At 38.2% G+C, this 25,291-nt stretch overlaps 1 protein-coding gene across 7 annotated transcripts in view; it reads left to right on the plus strand.

Moving 5' to 3' along the window:
• The window catches only part of ECPAS (Ecm29 proteasome adaptor and scaffold), a 95,481-nt gene that overhangs the window by 19,389 nt on the left and 50,801 nt on the right, over nt 1-25,291 (plus strand). For 5 of the 7 annotated variants that reach the window (XM_070519008.1, XM_070519004.1, XM_070519007.1 and 2 more), the window contains 10 exons: nt 1,731-1,861; nt 6,302-6,418; nt 7,973-8,091; nt 9,244-9,393; nt 12,952-13,120; nt 15,794-15,933; nt 19,317-19,398; nt 21,672-21,791; nt 24,775-24,860; nt 25,088-25,166. In XM_070519008.1, the coding sequence (XP_070375109.1) occupies nt 1,731-1,861; nt 6,302-6,418; nt 7,973-8,091; nt 9,244-9,393; nt 12,952-13,120; nt 15,794-15,933; nt 19,317-19,398; nt 21,672-21,791; nt 24,775-24,860; nt 25,088-25,166 (1,193 nt within the window). Of the gene's footprint in view, nt 1-1,730; nt 1,862-6,187; nt 6,226-6,298; nt 6,419-7,972; nt 8,092-9,243; nt 9,394-12,951; nt 13,121-15,793; nt 15,934-19,316; nt 19,399-21,671; nt 21,792-24,774; nt 24,861-25,087; nt 25,167-25,291 lie in introns of those variants that run through there. The other 2 variants (XM_070519006.1, XM_070519009.1) reach the window with 2 other exon arrangements.

Here is a 25,291-nt window from a genome sequence, read left to right on the forward strand (position 1 = left end):
AGTATGGACTCACGTGGAGTTATTTTATACTTTGGGTTATAATCCAGTTCTACATTGTTTATTTTGTTCCTCAGATTGTTCCAGCCTTGGCCATGATGGAGCTCTTTCAGGGTGGTTCCTGTTTCCCTTTGACATGTTCCAGGCCTCATTTTCTTTCTGGCACTACAAGATACTTCACATTCATCTTGTTTTTTCCCTGCCCCAGCCCTAGAATTAGCCAGTTTTTCAAGGAACCTGGTTCCTTTTATTGGAAAATGGTATTAAAAACCAAGATCCAGGTGCTGGGTGTGCTTGTTGCTGTTAGGGTGTCGTTGTCTCTGGGCTCTCTCAGGAGATAGGTAGGTAGGTAGATCAATTGATCGGTTGATCTTCCTTTAAAAGTAATTACGGAAAATTGTAAGCATACACAAAAGTGTAGATTCTCAGTATCTGTCACGCAGCTTGAACAATTATCAATAGTGGCCAGTCTTGTTTTCATTTATATGGCCCCTCCCCATTCCTCACCCTTCTACCCCCGATTATTATTATCGTTTTTTAATGAGGACCTAAATGAGGCTATGACTTTATTTTTAATTTTTTTGAAAATAAAAATTGTATATATTTAAAGCATACAACATAATCATTGGATGTATATATACATAGTAAAATGATTACTGTAGTCAAGCTAATTAACATATCCTCTTCACATAGTTATCATTTTTTTGTGTGATAAAAGCATCTGAAACCTAATCTCAGCAAATTTTCAGTACATCCCCAACTATTTGATATAAACCTCAGTAACTATATTATTTCACTTGTAGATATTTCAGTCTTTATGTCTGAAAAATAAAGGCTGTTTTAAATAAAATTGTACATTGAAGTATAATAGATACAATAGAAAGTATGAAAGTATAGACCTTGATGGATTTTTATAAATGTATATAACTGTGTAAACCATCATCCAGATAGAGATAGAAGATACTTCCAGCCCCCTAGAAGGCTCCCTAATCACCACTGATAATTTTTTTAAGAACCTTTGAAAAACAAACATAACTGCAATACCATTATAGCACCTAAAAATTAACAATAATTCCGTAAAATCAAATATTCAGTCATTTGCAATTTGTAGGTTCCCCCCCTGCAACGTGGTGGTTGAAGAGACAGAAGCAGCGTATTGGTTGCTTGTTCTGCAGTTTATCGCATGGGTTTTGCTGAGAGCATCCCCGAGGTGTCGTCTAACATGTTTTTTCTCACAGTGGCTTTTTTGGTGGAAACTTGTCTCTCACATTCTGGTTAGGGAATCCCCACATAGTACTGGGCAGTGATTCTGTCTGTGGAGGAACTTCAGTAAGATGGTTTGACTAAGTATATATTGTCCCAGGTCTGATTAAAGTTCTGCCTTGCTCTGCTAGCTAGGTCTAGAAGATTCCTTCAAAGATTCTGTATCCTTTCTAGTATTGAAATCCTTTAGAAAAATGGAGTAACTTTGTATGTCGGATAGAATTTTATTGTTCTTGGTTTTGTTTTCCTCTCTTTTAGAGGTTAAACGACCAGGACAATTCTAAGACAGTGTAGTTAGTAAATCTTTTTAGTTGTTTCATAGCTATGTCAAAATCATTTGCATACAGGGCTAGCTCTGGTTAAAGTTCTGACTGAAGGATCTGCAGTACAGAAAAAAGATTAAGCTATAAAAATAATTAGTCTTGGTTGTGTTTGATTTGCTAAGTTCTCCTTTTTTTTTTATATTATAGATCAGCTTGAACGGGTCTTTTTACGACTTGGCCATGCTGAAACAGATGAACAATTACAGAATATTATATCTAAATTCCTTCCTCCTGTTTTGCTCAAGCTGTCGAGCACCCAAGAAGGAGTACGTAAAAAGGTAAGCATGTTTGGACAGTTGGAGCAATTAAATAGTGAATTGATGGATATGTAGTATGAAGTGAGTTTTCTCTTCCCACTTATTGAAATGTGGGTTCATGATCCTAATTATGGCTTTCAGAATGGAGAGTAAGTCTAGGACCAGCTTACATGATTTAAAAGTGGCTTTTGTATGCTTAGCACAGTGACGTTTAGCACCAAATGTACACTTGGCATCAGTGCCCGATGATAGAACTGAGATAATTATTCTGGTCTGTGTGGAGGCTTGATCCAAAATCCATACCCTTGATTCCAATATGAAAATCAGGTGGTAATGGGGCAAAAATTTTCTTTAATCATTGGCTGGCTGTGAATATAACCTTAATTAAAAATAAGCAAAATAAATTTTAATTTTTTTTGAAGATTGGCACCTGAGGTAACATCTGTTGCCAATCTTCCTCCTTTTTTTTTCTTCTTCTCCCCAAAGCACCGCCAGTACATAGTTGTATATTCTACTTGTGACTGCCTCTGGTTGTGCTAAATTTTTTTTTTTTTTTAAAGCATTTTCCCTTTTTTTTTTTTATTTTTTTAATTTTTTTAAAGATTTTATTTTGTTTTCCTTTTTCTCCCCAAAGCCCCCCAGTACATAGTTGTATATTCTTCGTTGTTGGTCCTTCTAGTTGTGGCATGTGGGATGCTGCCTCAGCGTGGTCTGACGAGCAGTGCCATGTCCGCGCCCAGGATTCGAACCAACGAAACACTGGGCCGCCTGCAGCGGAGCGCGCGAACTTAACCACTCGGCCACGGGGCCAGCCCCTGTGCTAAATTTTTTTTAAAGCAAGATGTTGTTGTATAGCTCCTGTTTGAAGATTCTGTGAAGTCCTGTTAACCAAAAGTTGGATAACTGTGACATCAAGGTTTTCTTTTGCCCCTTTCATTTTTAAAATAGTTCATTAGTCTTCTGGTGTATTTATACAAGACCTTTGAGTCTTTGAGCGATCTTCAGGTTTCACCCCTCGGGCCGTTCTCATTGATTGCCAGTGGCTTCCCGGAGGTTTGCTAAGTGGGATTCTGAGGCCTGCATTGGGTTCAGTGGAGAAAGAGTATCTTTAAGAATGTCTGTTATGTTTGCAGGAAGGAATAGGACATTCTTGTCATATATTTAACGTGCCTGTTGTTAATACTGCTTTGCTGAGATAAATATGTATTTGATCATGTCACTATCCTATTTAAAACTCTTCTGTGGCCTGCTGTTACCCTCAGGATAGCAAGGTATAAAAGGCCCTTCATGAGCTGGTTTCTGCTTACTTATTTAGCCTCATCAGTCTCATCATTCATTTGGCAAATACTGACTGAGTGCCTTTTATATGCCAGGTGTTAGGGATATGTTGGTAAAGGAAAGAAACATCTAGTTGGAGAGACCAGTATTAAACAATTAGGCAAATAGTATCTAGTTATAAGTGTTATTAAATGCTAAGACGGAAAAGGATTCTACGAAAGAATATATTTGGGGACTTGATTTAAATTGAGTGTGGAGAGTAAAGAAGGTCTCTGCCGTATGAAGGAAGTAGCCAGGCAGCGAGATGGGGGAGACCCTCAGAGACAGAGAATGCCCTGTGCAGAGAGGTTCTGAGCTGGACCAGAGTGTGAAGCCGTCAGGGAGCTGAAGAAGTCCACAGCGATGCGCCCAGCTCGCCAGAGGGGGAGTGATGGGAGGCCAGGCCTCGGGGAGAGAAAACGGGGATTCCAGTGCACAGCAATTTGACAGCTCACGTATGAATAATTTCAATATGTGAAAATTTTTAATCAATGACACTAGGGATTAATTTGTATTGATTTTCAGTTGTGTAATTTTTGGGTTCCTAACTATCAATTTCATAATGCGTGTTAGAGTTAACCATGATATCCTATAACGTAGCTCGTTATTTTTGGATAAATTGGGTGAAAGAGGAATAAAAGTTTTAGATTTCCACTGATGTATCGTTAGAGTACCTTTCCCTATTTTAAGGAAAATGAGGTTTGATATGTAGAATTCTACTTTACAGCTAACTTTGTATATTCAGACTCGTTAGAATAGCTAAAAATTAAAGACTGATTATACCACGTGCTGACAAGGGTGTGGAGCAGCTGGAGCTCTCATAGATTGCTGGTAGAAGTGTAAGTGAGTATGCCCCTTTGGACAACTGTTTGGAAATATTCTAAAGCTTATCATATGCATGTACTATGTCCAAGCATTTCCAATCCTCCGTTTATATACAACAGAAATGTGTACATATGTGTACCAAGGGGCATATCTAAGAATGTTCAAAGTAGCGTTATTCATAATAGCCCAAATTGGAAATAATCTAATGTCTGTCAATAGGAGAATGGATACATTGGGGTATTTTCCCACTAGAGCAATGAAAGTGAACTACTGCTGTGGGCAACCACACGGATGAATCTCAGACATAATGCAGAGTGACAAATATTCAGTCATGAGTTCACCCTGTGTGTTCCATTTATATAAATTTAAAAATGGTGTTAGAAGTCAGGGGCTCCCTTTGGGGCTCCCTTTGGGGAAGGGGGTCAGTGAGTGGGAGGGGCTCAGGGTGCAGGGCTTTTGTGGTTTTGATGGTTACAGAGGTATGTTTACTTGGGGAAAATTTACTGAGCCATATGCTAATTATGCGCTTGAGCTGTATGTTATACGCAATTGAAAAGTTTATAATGAATAAATGAATATAAATCAATGAGTAGTGAGGAGAGCTGATATGGACAAAATACTGCTCACCCAAGGCTGATAATTCTATAGTCTTACTGACAGAGGTTAACTGTCTAGTTAGCCAGGGGGAAAGGACTGGTTCAGTTGATTTCTTGATTTTTATGGATTTATAAAGGATTCTAGGCAGTGAATAACCAAATTTAGGAAATGAATCAATATTTAAAGTGATAATATTGCTAGAAGAAATTAAGTAGTTATCCATTTAAAGCTTTAAAAAAAATTTGTCATAAAAAAGAAAGTGTGTAATTGTGGGCATGATGGTCTGTCACCATCAGTAATGATTTTCCATAGAGTCCTTCTAGGGATCAGCCTAGATGAGATCGTCAGAGTAGGGCTGTTTCCTTTAGCCTGGTTCCTCCTGATTCTTCCCCCTGTTATCCAGCTTATCATAGCTCTGGGCCAGGTAGGATGTGTGGACGAGGTAGGCGTGGAAATGCAAGTTTCTAGGTCTCTGTAATGTCTCAGGGGTCCCAAGGACGTCTCACACTGACAGACACTTAGTTTGGATGAATTGAGCTCAACTTATCAGCGTTTGAAAAGGTTAAAAATATGGGCTCCGGAGTCACAATTTGTGCCACTTGCTGGCTCAGTTTCCTTGGATAGGTTACTTCACTTCCCTGAGCCTCTGCTTCCTGACCTGTAAAATGTGGATGACAATGCCCCCTTTCTGGGTGTTTCGAGAATCAGATGAGATAAGGAGTGAAAAGTGCTACGCACAAGTGTGTTCTCATAGAAACTGCTTGATAAATGTCAGCCATTTATGATTATTATCATTCACTGAGCAGGCATTACTTACTTAAAACTCGTTCATAAAATCAAACGGTCTTTAGAATAAAGTAAAAAGTCTTCAGCATCTTACCTGAATCCTTTTATAATCTGGGTCCTGCTTTTCTCTCTTACCACTCTGGGTTTCAGTCAGATGTAGTGCGCCGTGTTCCTTTAGACTGTATACCCTCTTATAACTGATTCTCTGCATGGAAATTTATCTGGTCGTCAGGACTTAGTGTTCCTGTCACTTCCTCCCTGATCTGGCAGACACTTTCTCTTGTGGAAACCCATAATGTTGTACATTTCTCTTTTTTGTCATATTCGTGATGTGTCTGAGTCAGTTTGGGCGGCTGTAACAATGCTGTCGACTGGGTGACTTTACCAACAAACACTCATTTCTCACAATTATGGAGCCTGGAAATCCAAGATCAGGGTGCCAGGATGATCAGTTCTTCTTGCAGGAACTATTCCAGGTTGACAGAGGGCTGCCTTCTTGCTGTATCCTCACAGGGTGGAGAGAAAGGTAACTCTGATCCCTTCATCCCCTTCTTGGGACACCAACCCCATCATGGGGGCTCCACCCCACGACCTCGTACAAACCTAATTACCTCTCCAAACCATCACATTGGGGTTAGGGCTTCAGCATACGAGTCTGGGGGAGACGCAAACATTCCGTCCATAGCATGGTGTGTTGCAATCATTTGTTCACAGATCTTCTGGGAGACTGTGCCTCGGTATAGTCTGGCATCTCAACTTTGGGGGATAGCATTTTGAAACAAGACTGATACTGTATACTCCCTTTCTGGCATGTCAGATTTATGTCCTTTAGAAGAACAAAGTAGCTACTATTCATCAAAGTAAGTAATTTTTGAGAAATGAATTTGTTTTTAAGATATGATCAGTAATTTCAGTTTATCTCTCTCTGTATTTTAGGTAATGGAACTGTTGGTTCATCTTAATAAGCGTATAAAAAGCCGCCCCAAAATACAGCTTCCAGTAGAGACACTGTTGGTTCAATACCAGGATCCTGCTGCAGTTTCCTTTGTCACAGTGAGTGTTCTCTTGGAATATTAATATTTTCTGACTTATAGTAAGTTTTCTTTCATAACATTTATTAGATGTCATCAATATATTGGCAAGCTTAGAATTTCACCTTAGAGTATTTCTAAATGAAACATGAGATGTTTTTCTTTAAATGACACGCTGTTTTCCCACTGACTACCAATCCAGAGGAAATATTACCTTAGAGGAAATGGTAGGAGAGGCTAACGTGTGGCTGTTTACATTGAGCAGAGGGATGTTGGTGAAGTGGCTTGTCAGGTATGTTGGTATGTAAAAGAAAGATTTGATTCTTAGTGAAAGATTATATGAGACCAGTCTGAATAGAGAGAAGAGAAGGGTTATGTAGCATAGGCATGAATAAAGGATGATAGAAGAAGAAAGGGTAAATGGCAAGAAGAAATAGGAAGGATGAATTAAAAAAATTCCCTGTTTCTGAGATATATATTCAGAAAGTTATCCTTCCTAAAAGTGGAATAAACTGAGGCTGGTAAGAAATATTCCTATTAAATTGTTGTCTTCATGGAAATTAAATGTAAAAAATGTTGATGCTGTGTGATGACAAGTGACGTTCTTTTCCTGGCCCCGTTGTTCCTAGTGTTGAGGCAGAATCTATTGGAACTTACCTAACGTCTGGATTCCAAATCTTTGGAAACACCTACTGGTCCAGACATCTTGTCTGTGCCTGTGCTGGACATAACAGCTCCATTACAAGTGTTCCTTTCTTTAAGCAAATAGAGACACCATGTGCTGGTAAAACTGCCAAATAGAATGTCGTTAAAGGAAGAACCTCGTGAAGCCTGTTCTGAAGTGAAGAATCCTTCAGAAAAGCAAATCTTTATCTTATGCATAAATCTAGATGTACGTTTATGATTTGCTTAAAATGAGGCATTCACATGGATTATAGTGGTACAAACACAGCACAGTATGTCGTGGTTCAAACACACCACTCAGTTTCTCTCGGTTCATCGTCCCTTGCTCGGTTACTGGAGCGAGGAATCAGAGTACTGCGGTCACTAAGACTGTTGTGGTAACTGACCAGTTGGGAATCGGCAGCCTGGGGTTTAATGTGTGGTCTCCTCTTAGCTTGAAAGGATTAATGCAGCAAACCGGGATATCTGATGCTAACGTGTAGTATGTAGGTTTAGATAGAGCAAATGATTATTTTTTCTTTTCAGTGAAAAGTTACTGCATATATGACTGCTTTATTTTTTCCCCCCAGCTTTATTGAGGTATAATTGACAAATAAAATTGTATATATTTAAAGTGTACAGTGTGATGATTTGATGTGTGTATACATGAGTGCTTTAAATCAGGTCATGTTCCCTCACATGAAGCCCATTTTAAAGCAAGCATTTTGAATAAGTGGGGCTGGAATTCTTTCCGAGCCATAACAGTTGGTCAAGCTGTAATAAACATGGGATAAACACGTGGAGAGAGGATGCAATTGCTTTGTTTTAACTCCCTAAGTTATCAACCATATGTTTTTGTTGCAATCCTAGAGTATTTCCTTCACACTCACTTGCTTTTCTCTCATTGCTTTAGAATTTTACTATAATTTATGTTAAGATGGGCTATCCTCGCCTACCAGTGGAAAAACAATGTGAACTGGCCCCCACGCTCCTTACTGCCATGGAGGGGAAGCCGCAGCCCCAGCAGGATAGGTATGCTTCCCTCATTTGTCTTATCTCCCACCTGCAAGAGGCAACAGCTGCCTTTCAAAAATAGTTTTGCACGTTTGGTTTCACTTGGGTGAATGTGAAGTCTCTTTCAGCTGACAAATAATTGAATTTTCTGTGTTACCTCAGCGTTACTGTTTTGTTAATACAATTGTATAGTTTCTTGATGTGAGCATATTGTAAAGCGTGCACAACTCACATTTTTCTCAATCTAAATACATCTTTTTAGGCAGTTATTCTGAAAAAGCTGAATTCATGTGATTGCACAAATTAGAGTTAGAAAATGCTTTTCATCAAAACATTTCTGTCTTGGAGGATATAAAGTTTCAGGGCGGTTTTCTTAAGGAACAGATCACTTGTTTATATTAATATGGGAATTGGAGAGTGAACAGGTTTGGATGATACCCTTAGTTTCTAGGCTTAGCTCAGGGTTCTGTATTGTAACCCCGTAGGGATGAGTGTCATCAGGAGGAGTGCAGAAATTGTGGAGGAAAGATGGAGTTAATGTTTTCAGTTCAGTCTTTTAGAGCATTTACATTATTAAAAGGGAGACTGTGATATAGATATACAAGTAAAATTAAACTTTACAAGCACTATTTGAGATTGTTTTCGTGTGTTTGAAGAATAGCAAAAGGTGTAGTGAAGGAAGGAATTACTGAAGCCGTGTTACTTAAATTCACGCAGTGAACATTTTCATATTGGATTCCAAATATTGACATGATTGGTTTTTAATTTCTTTAGATTTAGAATCACCTTTTTTAAAATTAACTGTGGAAAAGAAAAATTTTATTGAAAGGACGTGTTATAAGTTGAACTTTACCTAAGGTTTAATGTAAAATCTCTGTGGTAACTTCAGATATTAACACTGAGCTCATATTATGTACATTTTTTTCACATGTTTTTGGTGATAAGCCAGATTGCTTAACTGCCAGTTGTCACTCAATATACTGAGCTTTCAATAAGAAAGAAATCTAGGCCAGTCCCTAGATTAGAACTTTGTAAATTAGTGGTACTGAAAATGAATGGCCTCTGCTACATTTGCCACTTTTTGTTGTGTGATTTTTGTTTTGTCTGCTATTTGCATGTATAAAAACCTTGTTTTTTAAGTAGTTGCAATAAATGTAATTGTTTTTTCAGCTTAATGCATCTTTTAATACCAACCCTTTTTCACATGAAATACCCTGTTGAATCATCAAAATCAGCTTCTCCGTTTAATCTTGCTGAGAAACCAAAGACTGTGCAGCTGCTTCTGGACTTCATGCTCGATGTCCTTCTGATGCCTTACGGGTGAGTTAAAAAACAGGAACAAAATAGAGCATCCTCCTTCATGACTGCTCTGACTGTGTGGAGTTAAGTACTATATTAAATGATTCACCTTTCGCTGGAAAATGGATATGTCTCAGATTCTTTTTGCTGCAGCCCTGACCTCTCCCAAACTCCAGCCCCACTGCTTATTGACCTCTGATTGTGGAGTTGTGTTGTGATTGCAGACTCTACCTGTCCCAGCTAAAATCAGTCTCTCCCCATAAAAATCGTTCCTCTTCTGTAATTACTGTCAGTGCTTTGATGATTCTCTTAGCCATGTAGGCATACAATTATAAATTGTCTCCACATTTTCTCTTTCTTTCTTTTTTTTGAGGAAGATTGGCTCTGAGCTAACATCCGTGCCCATCTTCCTTTACTTTCATGTGGGACTCCTGCCAAAGCATGGCTTGATAAGTGGTGCATAGGTCTATGCCCAGGATCCGAACCAGTGAACCCCAGGCCTCGGAAGCGGAGGGTGCGAACTTAATCGCTATGCCACTGGGTTGGCCCCCAGCTTTTCTTTTTCTTCTTGCTACAATATCAGTTCCATAATACCTCCTCCCTCCTCCTTGATGGGTCTGTTACCGAAACCAAAGTGAGTTTCCTTCCTGGCGGGTTAAATCAGACTCTCCACCGGAAGTAGTTGTCTCACAAAGTAAAGGGTATTTGTAGCAAATAGGAGACTATGTCGAATCATTTCCAGAGTTGTGATGTCCCCAAACACAGGGAAGCAGGGACCTTTTATTTCAGATGGGGAATGAATGTTCAAAAGGGAGAGGAGGGTATTTGCTTGCGCAGGCTCAGTTGGAAAGCATGCTTACACATACACTGCAGGTTACAGTAACAAGCTCTAAGCTCCTCCTGGAGAGAGAGTAGCATTCAAAATAAGGTAAATGTTGGGGCCGGCCCGGTGGTGCAGCGGTTAAGTGTGCATGTTCTGCTTCAGTGGCCCGGGGTTTGCCAGTTCAGATCCCGGGTGTGGACATACCACCGCTTGGCACACTGTGCTGTGGTAGGCGTCCCACATATAAAGCAGAGGAAGATGGGCGTGGATGTTAGCTCAGGGCCAGTCTTCCTCAGCGAAAAGAGGAGGATTGGCAGCAGTTAGCTCAGGGCTAATCTTCCTCAAAAAAAAAAAAATAAGGCAAAGGTCATAGGTGTAGTTCTTGTGGTGAGGCTTGGTCTGGTTCAGGGTGGTTGGTCATTGCATCTCCTTAACATAACAAAAGGAAAAAGAACAATTTGGAAAAACAGTTAAATGCTTCCAAACCCACCCTTGGGTTCCTGGGGGCAACTAGTGGGTGACAGGTCCTGGAACCATTCCTACTGCCACGCTCTAGTTTTGGCTCCTTTCAACTCTCGTCTCGACTTTCTCACCAGCTGCTCTTCTTCAAAACTCTCTACAGTGCCATAGAGTTTCCTGACTTTTAAAACACAAGATCTTATCAGGTCATGCCTTAAAATCCTTGGGTTATTATTTTCCAGTCATTGCACTCATGCGTTTCATCTACTCTTATGTATCCTGGCCTTTCTATGTTTTAAGAATGTACGGTTCTCTCTGCTTCCTCATCAAAAAAGAAAGAAAGAAATGCTGAAAGAAAGAAAACAAGAAACAGCAGCCAAAAAAGCCACTTTGGAAAAGCATCTCATACTAGCTTAGATGTCAGCTAGTGTCTCTCTGACATAAGTTTCTTCCCCTAGGCAGAGGACACTGTTTTCCATGTCCTAATAACACTAAACACCCATCTATATTACTACTTTGTGTTTTTATCGCATTGTTGACCTGTCCATCTTCCCTAATAGATTGGGAGCTCCTTGAAGTCAAGAGCTATTTTTTAGCTCTGGTCCCTGGCCTAGTGCCCAGGTTGTGATCTGCTTCAAGCCCATGTATTTTCTAGGAGGCCCTGCTGCCAGAGATACTTTTTATAATGGTGCTTTCATTATGTTTCTTCCCTGATCAAAAATATAATATACACTATAAGCTTGGCCTGTGGGACTCCATGTCATCTGTCCCTCAATCTTGACACAAGAGAGTTCGTGCTGTGCAATTTCTTTCCTCTCCAGTTTGCTCTGTCCCTGCCCCTGTAGTCTGATGGCGTTATTTTCTGGACCTTCAAACACTTCCGCTACCTCTACCTGTTCACTTTTCACTACTTCTCATATCATTTCTTCTCTGTCGTTTCTTTGTCCCTGATAACACGTCACATGCTGTAGCATGTGTTGCACTGTTGTTGTCTCAGCTTGCTCCAGATGGCAGAGACCCAGTCCTACGGGTGTTCCAATAATCCTGATGTTCCTCTGTCTTGTGCTTAGGACGGGGTTTTGCGCAACGTTAGCTGTTCAGTAATTATTGATTGATTGACTTACTGCCAGTAGTCTTTCCATAACTTAGAAATAAATGAAAATCTCCTTTTATAGTTGTTAAATCAAGCAGCGGCCAGACTTGGCAGGTGAATGAGGGCTTTGGTAAATAAACTCTGAAATCCAAATTTACCTTAGGTGCATAATGTACCCAAGCCAGCGATCTCGCATGTTTTTCTTACCAGTGAGAATTTGCCTTGTTTATATAAAGATAGTAAAGTGATTCCTTAACATGTTTTCTTTTTTTAATAGATGGATTTAGGAATTGAAGGAATATGGCATGTAAATAATGTGGAATAATTTACTATGCTATCAAGGCTCTAAGTGTTTTCTTTAATTTTTATAATAATGGGTATTTTATTTTAATATCCAGTCTTATAATTTGTCAGCATAGAATTTTAGAGTTTGAAGGGACTTGAATTAATACTTTTATCAAAGTTTTCATTTTATAGATGAGGAATACCAGTTTAATTGGGTCAAAATGAATTTACCAGAAATCTTATTTTTAATCTATAGAAGCTAAAAATGAAATAGAATGATAAATTAATAAATAGGTAGCTCCAAAGAACTTTGCACATACAATGGGAAAAACCTGCTTCTTATTCTGACTTTTCCTCTTTAGGCCGTTTTGAAGAATCTTTTCATTTTGGGGGCGTTATGTGCTTGTGTGGTAGGTGTTCTGGAGGTTTCAGGGGCTTTTCTAATGCAGGAGTATAAGGAGTTCATGGAGAAGTGAAGGTGGATTGCAACTTACCAGAAATGAGAATGACTGTAAAAATATTCTCAGCTTTGGGTGTAGAACAATAGTTTTTTTTTTTACCTCCCTTAACAGTCAACAGACCTTTCTCTGTGTTTGTCGACTAAAACCTCACAATGCGGTGGGTCTCTAGTGGCTCTTAGAACAAGTGTCTATAGATTGAGAGTGAATAAAATATTTATAGTCTTTGTTGATAACTGTTCATTCATAACCAAGTTGAGCAGATGTACTCTTATGGTTAATTACTGAAGAAGTAGATACCTTTTTTGATACTTTTAAAATTTTTGTGATGAAATTTTAATTTCAAGTGTTTATTCTTCTGAAAAATTCTGTGGGAGGAAATTGTATAATTGACTGTATTATATATGCTTTGTGTATATATTTCTTTTAATAGAGGGGTTAAATTTCTACTTCCTTTGCAGATATGTGTTAAATGAATCCCAGAGTCGCCAAAATTCATCTTCAGCACAGGGTTCTTCTTCAAATAGTGGAGGGGGTTCTGGGATACCTCAGCCTCCCCCGGGAATGAGCTTTTATGCAGCTAAACGAGTTATTGGTGATAACCCATGGACACCTGAACAGCTGGAGCAGGTATCACACACTTGTTCATAACGGAACTTAATCCTGTACGCCAGCCCCTATGAAGGCCGTGAAAGCATGTGTAACGCCATTGCCACCTATTCAGGCTCTCTAATGAAATCTGTTTGAAAGGAGCGACTGATGTAATGTGTTCTCTTCATTGTGTCAATTACTTGTTAAAGCCCCAGGGAAAGCGGGGCGTGGGATCTGGTCTTCAGTTTTTCTAATATTGCTTAACATATTTCAAGTATAAAATACAGCCCACTTATAAATTGAGAATATTTAACTTCTTTCATTTTAGTTTTTAATTATAGGTTTAGTAATCATCTGGCCGCTTTGATGCCGTTAAAATACAGTTTATCTTCCATTCTTCAGCTTTTGAGGGCTGTAGATTTTGTGTAAAGTGAGGAACTCCTCTACTCACCATAGTGACAATATAGGGGAAAAGCATGACTCCCTTTTGTATTTCTTCCTGGGAATTTAAAAGTTGGCATTAAGAATTTTATTCTGGATTTAAACAGGACACAGATGTTCTCTGAGCAGCTTTTAAAAAAGACTGGTGCTCTCCAGAGAAGGCGCCTCACTGTGTCTGTGTCATCAGGCACCTCAGGGAAGAACAGATGAGATCAGTATGTAATTATTTTGGAATTCAAGCATCATGGGTTAGTCTTCCAATCCTTCCTTTCTTTCTCCACGACAGTCTAAATGATTTGATACATTTCTTTTTGGGAATGGAAGTGACCGCTGATGAAAACAGTGTTCCCAGGAGAGGGAAAAAGGCAAGTGGGGTGTTGTTGCCACTCACAGATTCGTAGAATGATTTGTTCAGTGAGGGTTAAATTTGATTAGGTTTACTTCTTCATGTTTTATAGATTTTTTTCCTCCTTAAACCATGGTGTGAGTAAGAAAGAAAGGTAAATAGTACCAGAAGCTACTCTTTATTGAGTGTGATCTCTGTGACAGGCACTATACTTAGTACTTTCAATACATTATCTCATTTAATCCTCACAGCCACCCGGTGAGGGACAGAAATTGTTTGTTCCGTTTTGTAAAAGGAACTGAGGTTTTGAGATTCATCATGGTCTCGCTCCTAGTATTAGGCTCTGAATCTCCGTCTCTCTGAGGGCTAAAGTTGTAAGTGTGGGAGAATAATTGTTAACGTTGAATTGTAATCTTATGTTGGGCATTATTTACCAATTTCTAAGGGCCTCTGTATGCCTTTTGTCAACTTCATAGTGTTGAAATGAACAGTTTAGTTTCAAGGATGAAAGCTTTTTTCCTCTTATTTTTAAGTCTCTCTTTTGTTTTATGTATTTTTCTTCCAGCCAAAACAGCTTTTATTTTTTAATGATAAAGTTAATGACAGTGTAAAGATTCAAGTAGTACAGAACATTATCAGGAGAAATTAAAAACTACCTGGAATCCTGTCACCCCACTTTGTCATTCATCTACAGACTGCTCTGTGTGTGTGGCTGTGTCCACAAACACAATTTTACATAGTACATTTTTGCATATCATATACTACATTATTTGTAGTTCACTTTTTCATTTAACAGGATATCAGGTTTTTAAAAAAAGTCATCCTTTTTAATGTCTGTATAAAATTTAATTATATGTAAACCACATATTTTTTTTAACTAGTTTCCTGTTGATGAACATTAGTATTGTTTTCAGGTTTCATTGCACTTTTTTTGTTTATATCTTTGTGTAGTTGACTTCCGTAACTATTCTTTTTATGGCTTAAGAAATGTTCGAGTCTTTTCTATTGTAGTTCTTGTTACAGATAAGTTGTGTTAAACAAGGGGAGGGAAGGCAGGCGTTTTTATGATCTTTTTGTATACCTTTAAATTGCATCCTTTGTCATTGAATAATTGTAAACTTTATCAATCTTAATCGGTGTACATAAGAACTATTATGTAATGGATTTTTAAAGGTAAAGATAACAGTGTTACTTTTCAGGTATATTTATCCTAAATAGAGTTATTTGTAGCGGAATTCATAGCTCCTTCACATTGTGTGTAGTTCTAAGCCGAATCTCGCTTTAGTCTGTGTTCTATTTTAGCCAGGCAGTTAGATCGAATACCATTTGACTGGAATTTCACTTGCATTGACTAGAGTATATTTGAAATTGTATTGTTTTCAACGTAGTAAGAATACTGAGGCCAGAATTAGTATATTAACAATAGAATGGGACTCCATGGAACGTGAGTTGTTTAGTTCTTTTTCACCTGTCAAAACAATCCAGGAAGCACTTTATTCCTAATGTACCACTCTGTTACCTGGAAGCTCCAAATTTGGACTTTAATTCAAGGCTTCATCATTCTAGAGAGGCTGTGTAACCTCTGTAGGAAGGCTGTGTATTGTAATGGTCTTGGAGTCTGAGACACTTGGGTTTGAATCCTGCCTTCATCATTTACTGTGTGTCTTAATCTCTTAAGCCTCGCCTCAGTTTCCTTATCAGAAAAATGGGTACAATAATATTTATCTCATCGATTGTGAGGATTAAATGAAATGAATATCTATGCTTAGTACGGTCCCTGGCACACTGTAAGCCTAAATAGGAGCTACTGCTGTGCTTGCTATTAATCCTTGGTTTATGACCATACTGATAGGTTAAACAGTATTTTTGGTTAGTGGTCTTTGTGTCTCTGATCACTGTTTCTTCTTCCCTCCATTTATGTACAGTGCAAATTGGGTATAGTGAAGTTCATAGAAGCTGAACAGGTGCCTGAGCTGGAAGCTGTTCTCCACCTTGTGATCGCTTCTAGTGACACACGCCACAGTGTAGCCACGGCAGCCGACCTAGAGTTGAAAAGCAAGCAGAGGTAAACTACTTCCCTTGTAAACTTCCAGAATTGAAAAGAGGCTCGATTTCTAAAAGCTTACTCGGCACATATTTGTTCTTTTATGATTTTGTGTAATGAGACATTCAATTTATGAGATTATGAAATATATCCAATTTGTAATAATGACAGTATGCTAGAGAGCAGAATTCTGTGTAAAGACCAAGAAGAAAAGCTATTGCAGAAGTGGTTTCAAACTGGAATGGGTCAGAGAAACTACCACAAGAAATGAGACCTTTGGCTAGGTAAATGAGCTTAAAGAACTGATGGGAAGGAAAGTGTCAAGACCCAGAAGTTATTCATTTCTGATTCTTCCTCTATCTCAAACCATTTGAGAATGTTTTTAATACAGGATCTGAAGGTTTTATGGTTAAGACAGTGAAAATTAGGTCGCAAGAAAAGAGGTGCTGAATAGATCTAATTCACACAAGAGAAAATACAAATGCTAAATAGGCTCATAGAAAATATTTCGGATAAGAAATAAAGCAAAATAAAACAATGGTGTGCCAGTTTGTACTCATTGGTAAGTAAAATTGTGTAATACTTGATTACACCATTTAAGTTTCTGTTGAAACCTCTGTTCTTACACCTTGTTGATTGGCATTATAAATTGAAATATTTTTTGGAAAGCAGTTTGCACCAAATAATGAATCATAAAAATGTTTAGAATCTTTTCTCTAAATCTTCTGGGAATTTATCAAGAGAATCATTCAAAAGAAGAATATTATATTTAGAAAAATGTTATAGATTTGCTCATTGTACCATTTCCTATAATTGTATATAGAAAAAAAGGAAACTCATATTTCCACAGGGGAAACAGTTAATTAACTGTGTATATCTATATGGAATATTAGGTATCTGCCAAAATAATTATAAAAATAATAAAGCAACATGTAAATTGCCCCCAAGTCATGGCAAATGAATAAAGCAGAATACAAAATGATATGCGTACTGATTTAAAAAATGACATATGCAAAGACTAAGGAATAACATGAAAAATTGAAGATACTTGGTTAAAAAAATCAAATTATGCAATAGTTCTTTTTTGAATTTGTTTTAATGTTTAATAACATGCTAAAAGACAGTGGAATGCGGATAAGGTAATAAAGCTTTATAAAGGTTGCATATATTGTAGTTTTCCCTCTGCAAAGAAACCGATACAAGTAGGTGTAACAGAATAGGGAAATTAACTTCACTGTGTCTTTGTTTGCTTGTTGAAATATAAGCAAACTCTGTGTGTGGTGGTGGTTGGGAACAGCTTTCCACTAAAGGGCATGTGAGGTGGCAGAGAGGAGGAGCGTGTTTGTCATGGAGTTGTCTGGTTGTGCCTCCTGCTGATTGTCTGAGTTTGGAAAACTCATTTAACCTCGCCTGGCTGTGGACTCTATAAGCCAAGAAAGTTGGACTAGACTATACTTAACATTCCTCCCAAGTCTGAAATTCTTTCATGCTGCTTAGATCTGCATCTCCCTGGTATCCCTTTCAAGGAATTTATTTGGTTTTAAAGTATCAAAGAATCTTTCTTTAAAACTTCCAATTGTGTTTGAACTGACCCCATTCTTTGCATCATATAGTGAATTGTATTGTTAGAAATATAAACGTGGTGCTTGAGTATTCTAATTAGTTTTGGTTTTGTCTATTAGAACAAGTATAAGCAGGGGCTGGCCCGGTTGCCTAGTGGTTAGGTTTGCACACTCCGCTTTGGCGGTCCTGGGTTTGCAGGTTCAGATCGCTGATATGGATCTAGTACCACTTGTCATGCCATGCTGTGGCAGCATCCACCATACAATAGAAGACTCGCACAGATGTTAGCTCAGTGACAATCTTCCTCAAGCAAAAAGAGGAAGATTGGCAACAGATGTTAGCTCAGGGCCAATCTTCTTCACAAAAAAACCAACCAACCAAAAAAAACCCCAAGTATATGCATTTTTCCATAAAAATAATCTAACATTGTTAAGAGGTGAAAAGTGAGTTGAGAACAAATATGTAGATATTATCCCATTTTGTTAAAGAAAAATCCCAAAGTATCTCTGCAAGTGATGCGTCTCTTGATTTATTTCTTTATCTACATACCTGCATACTCATCCACCTATTTTACACACATAGGAAAGAAGTCTAGAAAAACATACACCAAAGTTATTGGTTACGGAAAAGGAATAGTGAGGGATATTGTGCAGATTATAAGGAATTTATTTTCTATATTATTTGTTTCTAAATTTTCATAAAAGTGTAATCAGAAAACAAACTAGAAAGATGGCAAGAGGAAAAGTAGAAGAAACAGTGAGATTTATCCTTTTTTGTTAGGTTTTCAGTTTGTTTTACTAAAGTGGTTGTGTGTTTTGTCAAAAATCTCTAAACCTGTAGTATTTATAAAGGGCAACAAAGCTTGAGGATTAGTTAGTAGCAATCAGCTGAGGAAAGATGTAGGTGACCAATAACTAAAATAGAATTATAGAATGTCTTTGAGAATAGTGGCATTGTAGATATCCAAAGAAGAAGCAGATGATAAGCTATGAAGGAAGAGATGGATTAGAAAAACAGTCAAAGCAGCGTGATAAATTGTGTTTGCACAAATACAGCATAGCTTGAAAGCAGAACCAGTGTCTTAGAATGGTTAAATCTCAGTAATCAAGTGAAATCTAGGATTGAGTTATTGCTGGATTCATAAGATGATGGGGTGGGGGCTGCTGCAGAGGGTGGGTGTCAGGCACCAATCATGGTATATTCTAATTCACCTCATTGTGGGGCCCAAGCAGGGACAAGTCTTAGTGACTAATGGTAGCATGACTGATCTGTAGAATTAGGAGCTGAAGCTGCAAGTGTGTGCTGGTAGATAAGGCAGACGGGGATGCTGGGAATCATGGTGACACAATATCAGAGAAATGTGATGGGCTGCAAGCTGCCTACGGTTGTGGCTTTAATGGGCAAAAGTTTTTTTGTCACTTTACTTTATCGCTTCTGAATTTAGCAGTGGGTAAGCGAAAGAGTCATGCCTCAGAGCTCTTTGAGCGAGTGTAGTGTAGCTCTGCTCTCTTGGAACGGCTCCTCGGCGTTGGCCTGAGACTGGACTACAGTCCAGTTTTCTGGTGTGGTACCAAACTGGGCCATTGGCTACAATGATCTGTTGAATCAAGGTGGGACAAGTGACTTTTATTTTATTTTTTCTATTTAGGTTTTTAAAAACTAACTTTGATAGAAGTTAATCCCTTTCCTGTCCTTCTCTTGCACAATATCATTGGCTCATTTCCTTTGTGTGTTTCTAATATTTTCCTTGATAACAAATAATGGGGATATGATTTTTTGAAATCACTGAAGTAGGAGAAAGAAAAATTTTTTTTAACGAGCTGTGTTGAAACCTTCTGTAGCTTGATTGACTGGAATAATCCTGCCATCATTAATAAGATGTACAAAGTATACCTTGGAGATATACCCCTGAAGACGAAAGAGGTAGGTCATTTTGGTTTATTCTCATAGCACCATAAAAAGCAATTTGTTGACATGAACTGTCTATATTTGAACATTTTCTCCTAGTTATTTTCATTGAAGCTGTACCTATGCTATAGGAAATACTAGTTTTAAGCCATACTGTTCTAGGTGGATTAAAATCTCCTGGTAACTTAGTTTACCTGATTGGGTGTTTTCAATTCAGGTGCTTAAATAATGATGATACGTTGTCTAGACTAGGGATCAGCAGACTTTTTCTGTAAATATTTTAGGCTTTGCTGGCCCTATGGTTCTGACGCTGCAACTACTCAACTCTGCCATAACATGAAAGCAGCCATAGGCAAACACGTAACTGTATGAGCATGGCTGTGTGCCAGTAAAATTTGATGGATGCTGAAATTTGATTTTCATGTCCTATGAAATATTCTTTTGATTTTTAAAAAATCATTTGAAAGTGTAGACTATTCTTAACTCACAGGCCTTACCGAGACAGATGGTGGGCCAGATTTGGTCCGTGAGCTATCGTTTGTTGCCTCTGTTGTAGAATCTAGAACAATAAGGCTGCAGTTTGTTGACACTGGCCTGGAATCCAGAACATTAGGTCTGTGGTTTGTTGACCCTGGTCTGGATCTAGGACAATAGATGGGTCCTTCTGAAGCACTGAAGTAAGATGTTTGCTTCATGACGTAAGTTCTGTTTGGTTCACTGTGTTTAAAAGTGTTTCAAGTTCAAATCCAGACATACAAAGATTATTTGTTTGTTTGCTTGCTTTTTAAACCATAAAGAGTTGTGTTAAAAATCATAGTAGCGCCATTAGAAAAAATTGAATGTGATAAAGCAGAAAGAACAGTGCGTGGCAATTGGGACCCCCCTGGATTCTAGTCCTGAATGACTGCCCATGAATATACTGGGAGGAGACACTTGGCTAACCACAGAACTTCTCGGGCCCTCGTGTTCTTCATGTAGCAGACAAAGGGTTGGATCCGCTTAGTGGATCGGATCCACTTCTCTGAGTGTGGTCCGTGGACCCTGGTCGGCTCACAGAGAGACTCAGAGGTCCATGAAGGCAAGAAATTATTTTCTTTTTTCACTGTGTTGATATTTGCACTGGTGGAGCAAAAGCCTCGGTGCCATGGTGTAAGTGCCGGGGTCCTAGCGCAAATCACAGCTGTGCCACCAAGTAAAGCTAGCAGTCGTTCTCTTGTTCACTGCAGCACTCGTGGTAGAAAAAACAAAAACAAAAACGAGAGAGAGAGAACAAAACTCAGCTTTACGTAAGAATATCCTTGATTATAAATAAAAAATTATTTTACCTGAAGAGTAGACAGGCAAACTATGGTTATTGAGATAGGTATTTGGCAAATATTTTCTCTAAAATGAAAAAATGAGGCTTCAAGAAAAACAGTGATGTATTGGTAATGATAAAAGCTGAGTTTTCAGGCAAAAATTAGAATTTTGGGAAGCTTATATTCCTCACCATGAGCTTGACAGCTTGTCAGTACTTAAAGACTGATGAGGTTGCTGGTGATATTAACATGTGATTTTTTTCTTTTTTTGGTTGTTTTATAATGAAACATTTGCTTAACTCAGTGAGCCAATATTTTCCAAATGACCAGTGATGTTACAGAAGTATACAGGGGTCAGGGACCTGGTCAACCTGCGAGATAGAACAGTGGAATTTAGTATAATGGAATATGCAAAAGTTCATTGACATGGTTTCAAATTCAAATGGCTGCTATCCTTTAAGAAACTATTGTTCATCAAGTTTTGGTGTAGTATCAAAGCGTATCCATAATTACCTGAAAGGCTAAAATCATCTCCACTTTTCCAACCACATATCTGTGTGAAGCTGGGTTTTTTTCATGTACTTTAATGAAAACAACATATTAAATAAGAATCCAGCTCTTTTCTGTTAAGGTGGACATTGAAGAGATTTACAGCAAATGTAAAGCAGTGCCACTCTCTCAGTATAGTTATTTGTTTTAGAAAATATATTTTTCTCAAAAATATGTTATTTATGAAAATACGTAATAGGTTTATTAATATTATCTTTAAGTGAATAAGTATTGAAATATTTCTCAATTTTAGTTTCTTAATGTAAATATTGATAGGTATTCCAATGTAAACAAAAACTCTTTGAAGCCTTCACAGATTTTTAGGAGTGTAAAGGGATCTTGAAACAAAAGTTTGAGAGCACTGATTTAGATGGTCTCATGACTTTTTCAGTTCAAAATAATTTTGAAATTGTGAGTTATAATCAGACTTATTTTCGACAGGGAGCAGTGCTGAAGCCGGAGCTGAAAAGAGACCCAGTTAGTACGAGAGTCAAGTTAAAGATTGTCCCCCATCTCCTTCGTTCTAGGCAAGCTGCAGAGACCTTCCCAGCTAACATTCAGGTAATTCATTCTTTCCAGAGAAAAATAGCCTGTTTACAGCTTTGCTGTCTGATTAGAGGAAGAGCTGCATTAATGGATATTTAGGAGGTAGGTTGATGTGTGTAACAAGATTAATGAGATTTTGTGTTTCTTGTAGTTTCAAGTTTAGCTGCAGAAATGATTTAAAAATTTTTATTACAGAATATATACTATATGTGGTTCCCATCCACCCTAAATGTATGGTGATAATCCCTTTCAAACTGGTGTTTTTCTGAGTAGCTTTTCTCCAAAAATGGTACCACCAGAAACTTGGTCAGTGAAGTGGAAAAATGAGTCATCCTTGACTGAAATGCCACGTGAAGGCAGCGGCCGAATCCTCTCGAATCTGCCTTCCCAGTATCTTCGTCTCCCCACGCCTAATGCTAATATTAATGGAGACTGTCGTTGTTTGGGTCTTCACGGCTGTCTTCTGCCTTGTTTCCTTGGCTCCAGTCTTGCCCACAGCCAGTCTGTTTTCCGTGTTGCTGCCAGAGTTGATTGTGTGGTTGGAAATCCTCGTCCTCCCTGTTGGTGTGGAATACAAGCCCCTTTGCAAAAGCCCTTGCCTTTTATCCAGGTGGTGACCAGCTCCACTTGGGAGGCAGAGAAATTGGAGTATAATTTTGTCATTAGTTATTTGCTTTTGATCTTAAATAAGCCTCAGGCCTTTTTCTGTTTTTCTTAAAAAATTTTTTTTTTAATCTGTAAAATGGGTGTAACAATAGCAGCTGCCTCCTAGCAATTTTGTGAAGACTGAAGGGGATAATAGGTAGAGAGTTTAGAGCACAGTGGCTCATTGAGTCACGAAGTTCTCAGTAAATGGGACAAAGTTGGCAGTTACTTCCCTTCTGGTCTCGTAGCTCACTGCCCCCCTTGCCTTGTATCTTATGCTGCAACAAAAAAAGATTGTTGCTCTTTAAATATGCTCTTTTCATGGCTCTGTGTCTCCACTCACGATGCTCCCTCTGCCTGGCATAGCTCCCCTTCTCCTCTTAGCCTGGTAAACATCTACTCATGTTTCAGGACTTGCTCGGGTGTGCCACCTCCTGTCTGAAATGTTCCCATTTCCTGCCTCTCCTCTCTGTTAGTCCCAAAGTGAGAACCGCCTCCTTTGTGTTCACACACAGAGAGCATAGGATTCTGTCTTAGCATCTCTCACGCCTAAGACTTATTTGTTAAGCATCTGCTTCCTCCTTCTAGATGATAAACTGTTATTCCCAGTATCTGGCACTATAATATTTGACTAATTTCAAGTACTCTGTTCTGTCTCTATAAACATAAAATTATACAGAGCTTGCATTTTACTTTCTAAGCACTGTTTCCCAGACAGTGTCTTGATAATTTTGGTTCAGAAAATTGGTTGTAGAAACACTAGGTTACATACTAAGCAGCTAGAATTTTGTGACAAAATATTCATAGATATTCTGTAGGTGTACACTTTTTTTTTAAGATTTTAATTTTTCCTTCTTCTCCCCAAAACCCTCCAGTACATAGTTGTATATTTTAGTTGTACGTCCTTATAGTTGTGGCATATGGGACACCGCCTCAGCATGGCTTGATGATTGGTGCCAGGTCCACACCCAGGATCTGAACCAGTGATGCCCCAGGCTGCCAAAGCAGAGTGCACAAGGTTAACCACTCGGCCACAGGCCAGCCCCCGAGGTGTATACTTTATTTGTAGTTATTTATGTTTGTAAAATAAGTCCAGCTAAAATTTTTTACTTTCAAAGACAAACTCATTCTCTGTCCCCCATGAATATTCTTCCTTTTTTTCTATTCCCATTTCTAATAATGGCATTACTGTTCTCTTCTGTAGTTGGCCCTTCCCCTTTCTTCTCCACCAGTCTGTCAATCACAGAATCCTTGAAGATAGCATTCAGATGAGCCGCCTCTTTCCTGATACCAATACCTTTAACCAGACACGTCACCTCACCTTGATTTTGAACATATGAAAGCACCCATGTATAACATGTATAACATGTGCACCATGAATTTTATTTTTTCTCACAAAACATTAGTGTTCTCATTCATCCATTTGCTTATATTAACTTAGCATATTTTCTATATAATATAGCATTATCAGATAAATTTTCTAAAAAAAGTCTTTTCCAAATAATGTAGCACTTGATTATATATTGTCCTTTATCATTTTCAAAGTATGTACATTTGACTGCTCACCATGGTTGAGTGCCTTGCTAGCAATGCCTGTCTCTGTTTTGAATCTCACACTGCATTGTGTAGTGTCGATTATACAGCAGATGCTCAGTGCTATTCTGTGTCCAGTCACATGTTATGGTTAAGGAAGATCAGAATACTACTAGTGGTTTTAGGAACCAGAGGATGGTGATTTGTGTTTTAAGTCTAAGACTGTCTTTCCCGTAAAAAGTAGGAATTTGAGGAGTTTAGATTTCTTTGCTATTGATGTTTAACGTGTGAACCTTCTGGATGTTGCACAGGACTCATCTACGTGATCTTTTGGCTTTCTAGACATGACTGTACTGTACACGGAGCACCCATACCCCGACTGTACGCTTGTAGAATGCTTCAGTTTTGATATTTTCTGTGAAGCTTTTACTATAATTCGTTCTGAATGACTACGTGTAATTAAGAAACCTAATACCTCCAAAGTGATCTTATCTGCCGGTGTCCCCTATGTGATATGGAGTGGCAGAGTGGTGGCCCACTGCAGTGTGGACTCTGTGTTGCTTCCTCATGGTAGACCCACAAGTTTTGCAGACTTTTAAGATCAGCCATTGTGTTTGTTACTCCACAAGCTATTGATTGGAGCTACTGGTTGGCTTCCTAAGTTGGTCAGCTAAAACGTTTGTCTGTGTTAAAAAGAATGGTATTAATTTTGAAGAATGAGGTGTAGTGCAAAAAGTCTGCTGTTGAAACCTGACTAAGATTTGAAAACAGTAAACTGCTATTGTTAATTGATGTTCTTGACATTGTTCCTCTTTCCTAGGTGGTGTATGATGGACTTTTTGGTACAAATACAAATTCAAAGTTAAGAACATTATCCCTGCAATTTGTGCATCACATTTGTATAACGTAAGTTTTTTGAACTATTTGACTGTAAAGTTTTCAAGCTGTCGGAGTGATCAATGATTCAAGTATATCTTACCCAGAAAGAAATCATGTTTGCTCATCTTTAAAAAATTTCAGACTTTAATAGATTAACTTATTTCAGTTATGTCTCTGATTAAGTAATTATCTGAAAAGATACGTAATTACGACATTCTTATCTTGCTTTGTGTATGTGTGCTATTTTTTTAAAGTTGTCCAGAAATCAAGATTAAGCCATTAGGTCCAATGCTTTTGAATGGCCTCACCAAGCTAATCAATGAATATAAAGAAGTAAGTGACTTGTCTTTTAAATTTTGTTAATGTTTTATATTTTAAAATATTTTCTGTTATAAACCTTTCTGGTCCATGTGTTGGTTTAGTTAGTTACAATTTGCTATTGTTCCATCATTTCTTAA

Source organism: Equus asinus, chromosome 10 (genome assembly GCF_041296235.1).
Source record: "Equus asinus isolate D_3611 breed Donkey chromosome 10, EquAss-T2T_v2, whole genome shotgun sequence".
Classification (NCBI taxonomy): Eukaryota; Metazoa; Chordata; class Mammalia; order Perissodactyla; family Equidae; genus Equus; species Equus asinus.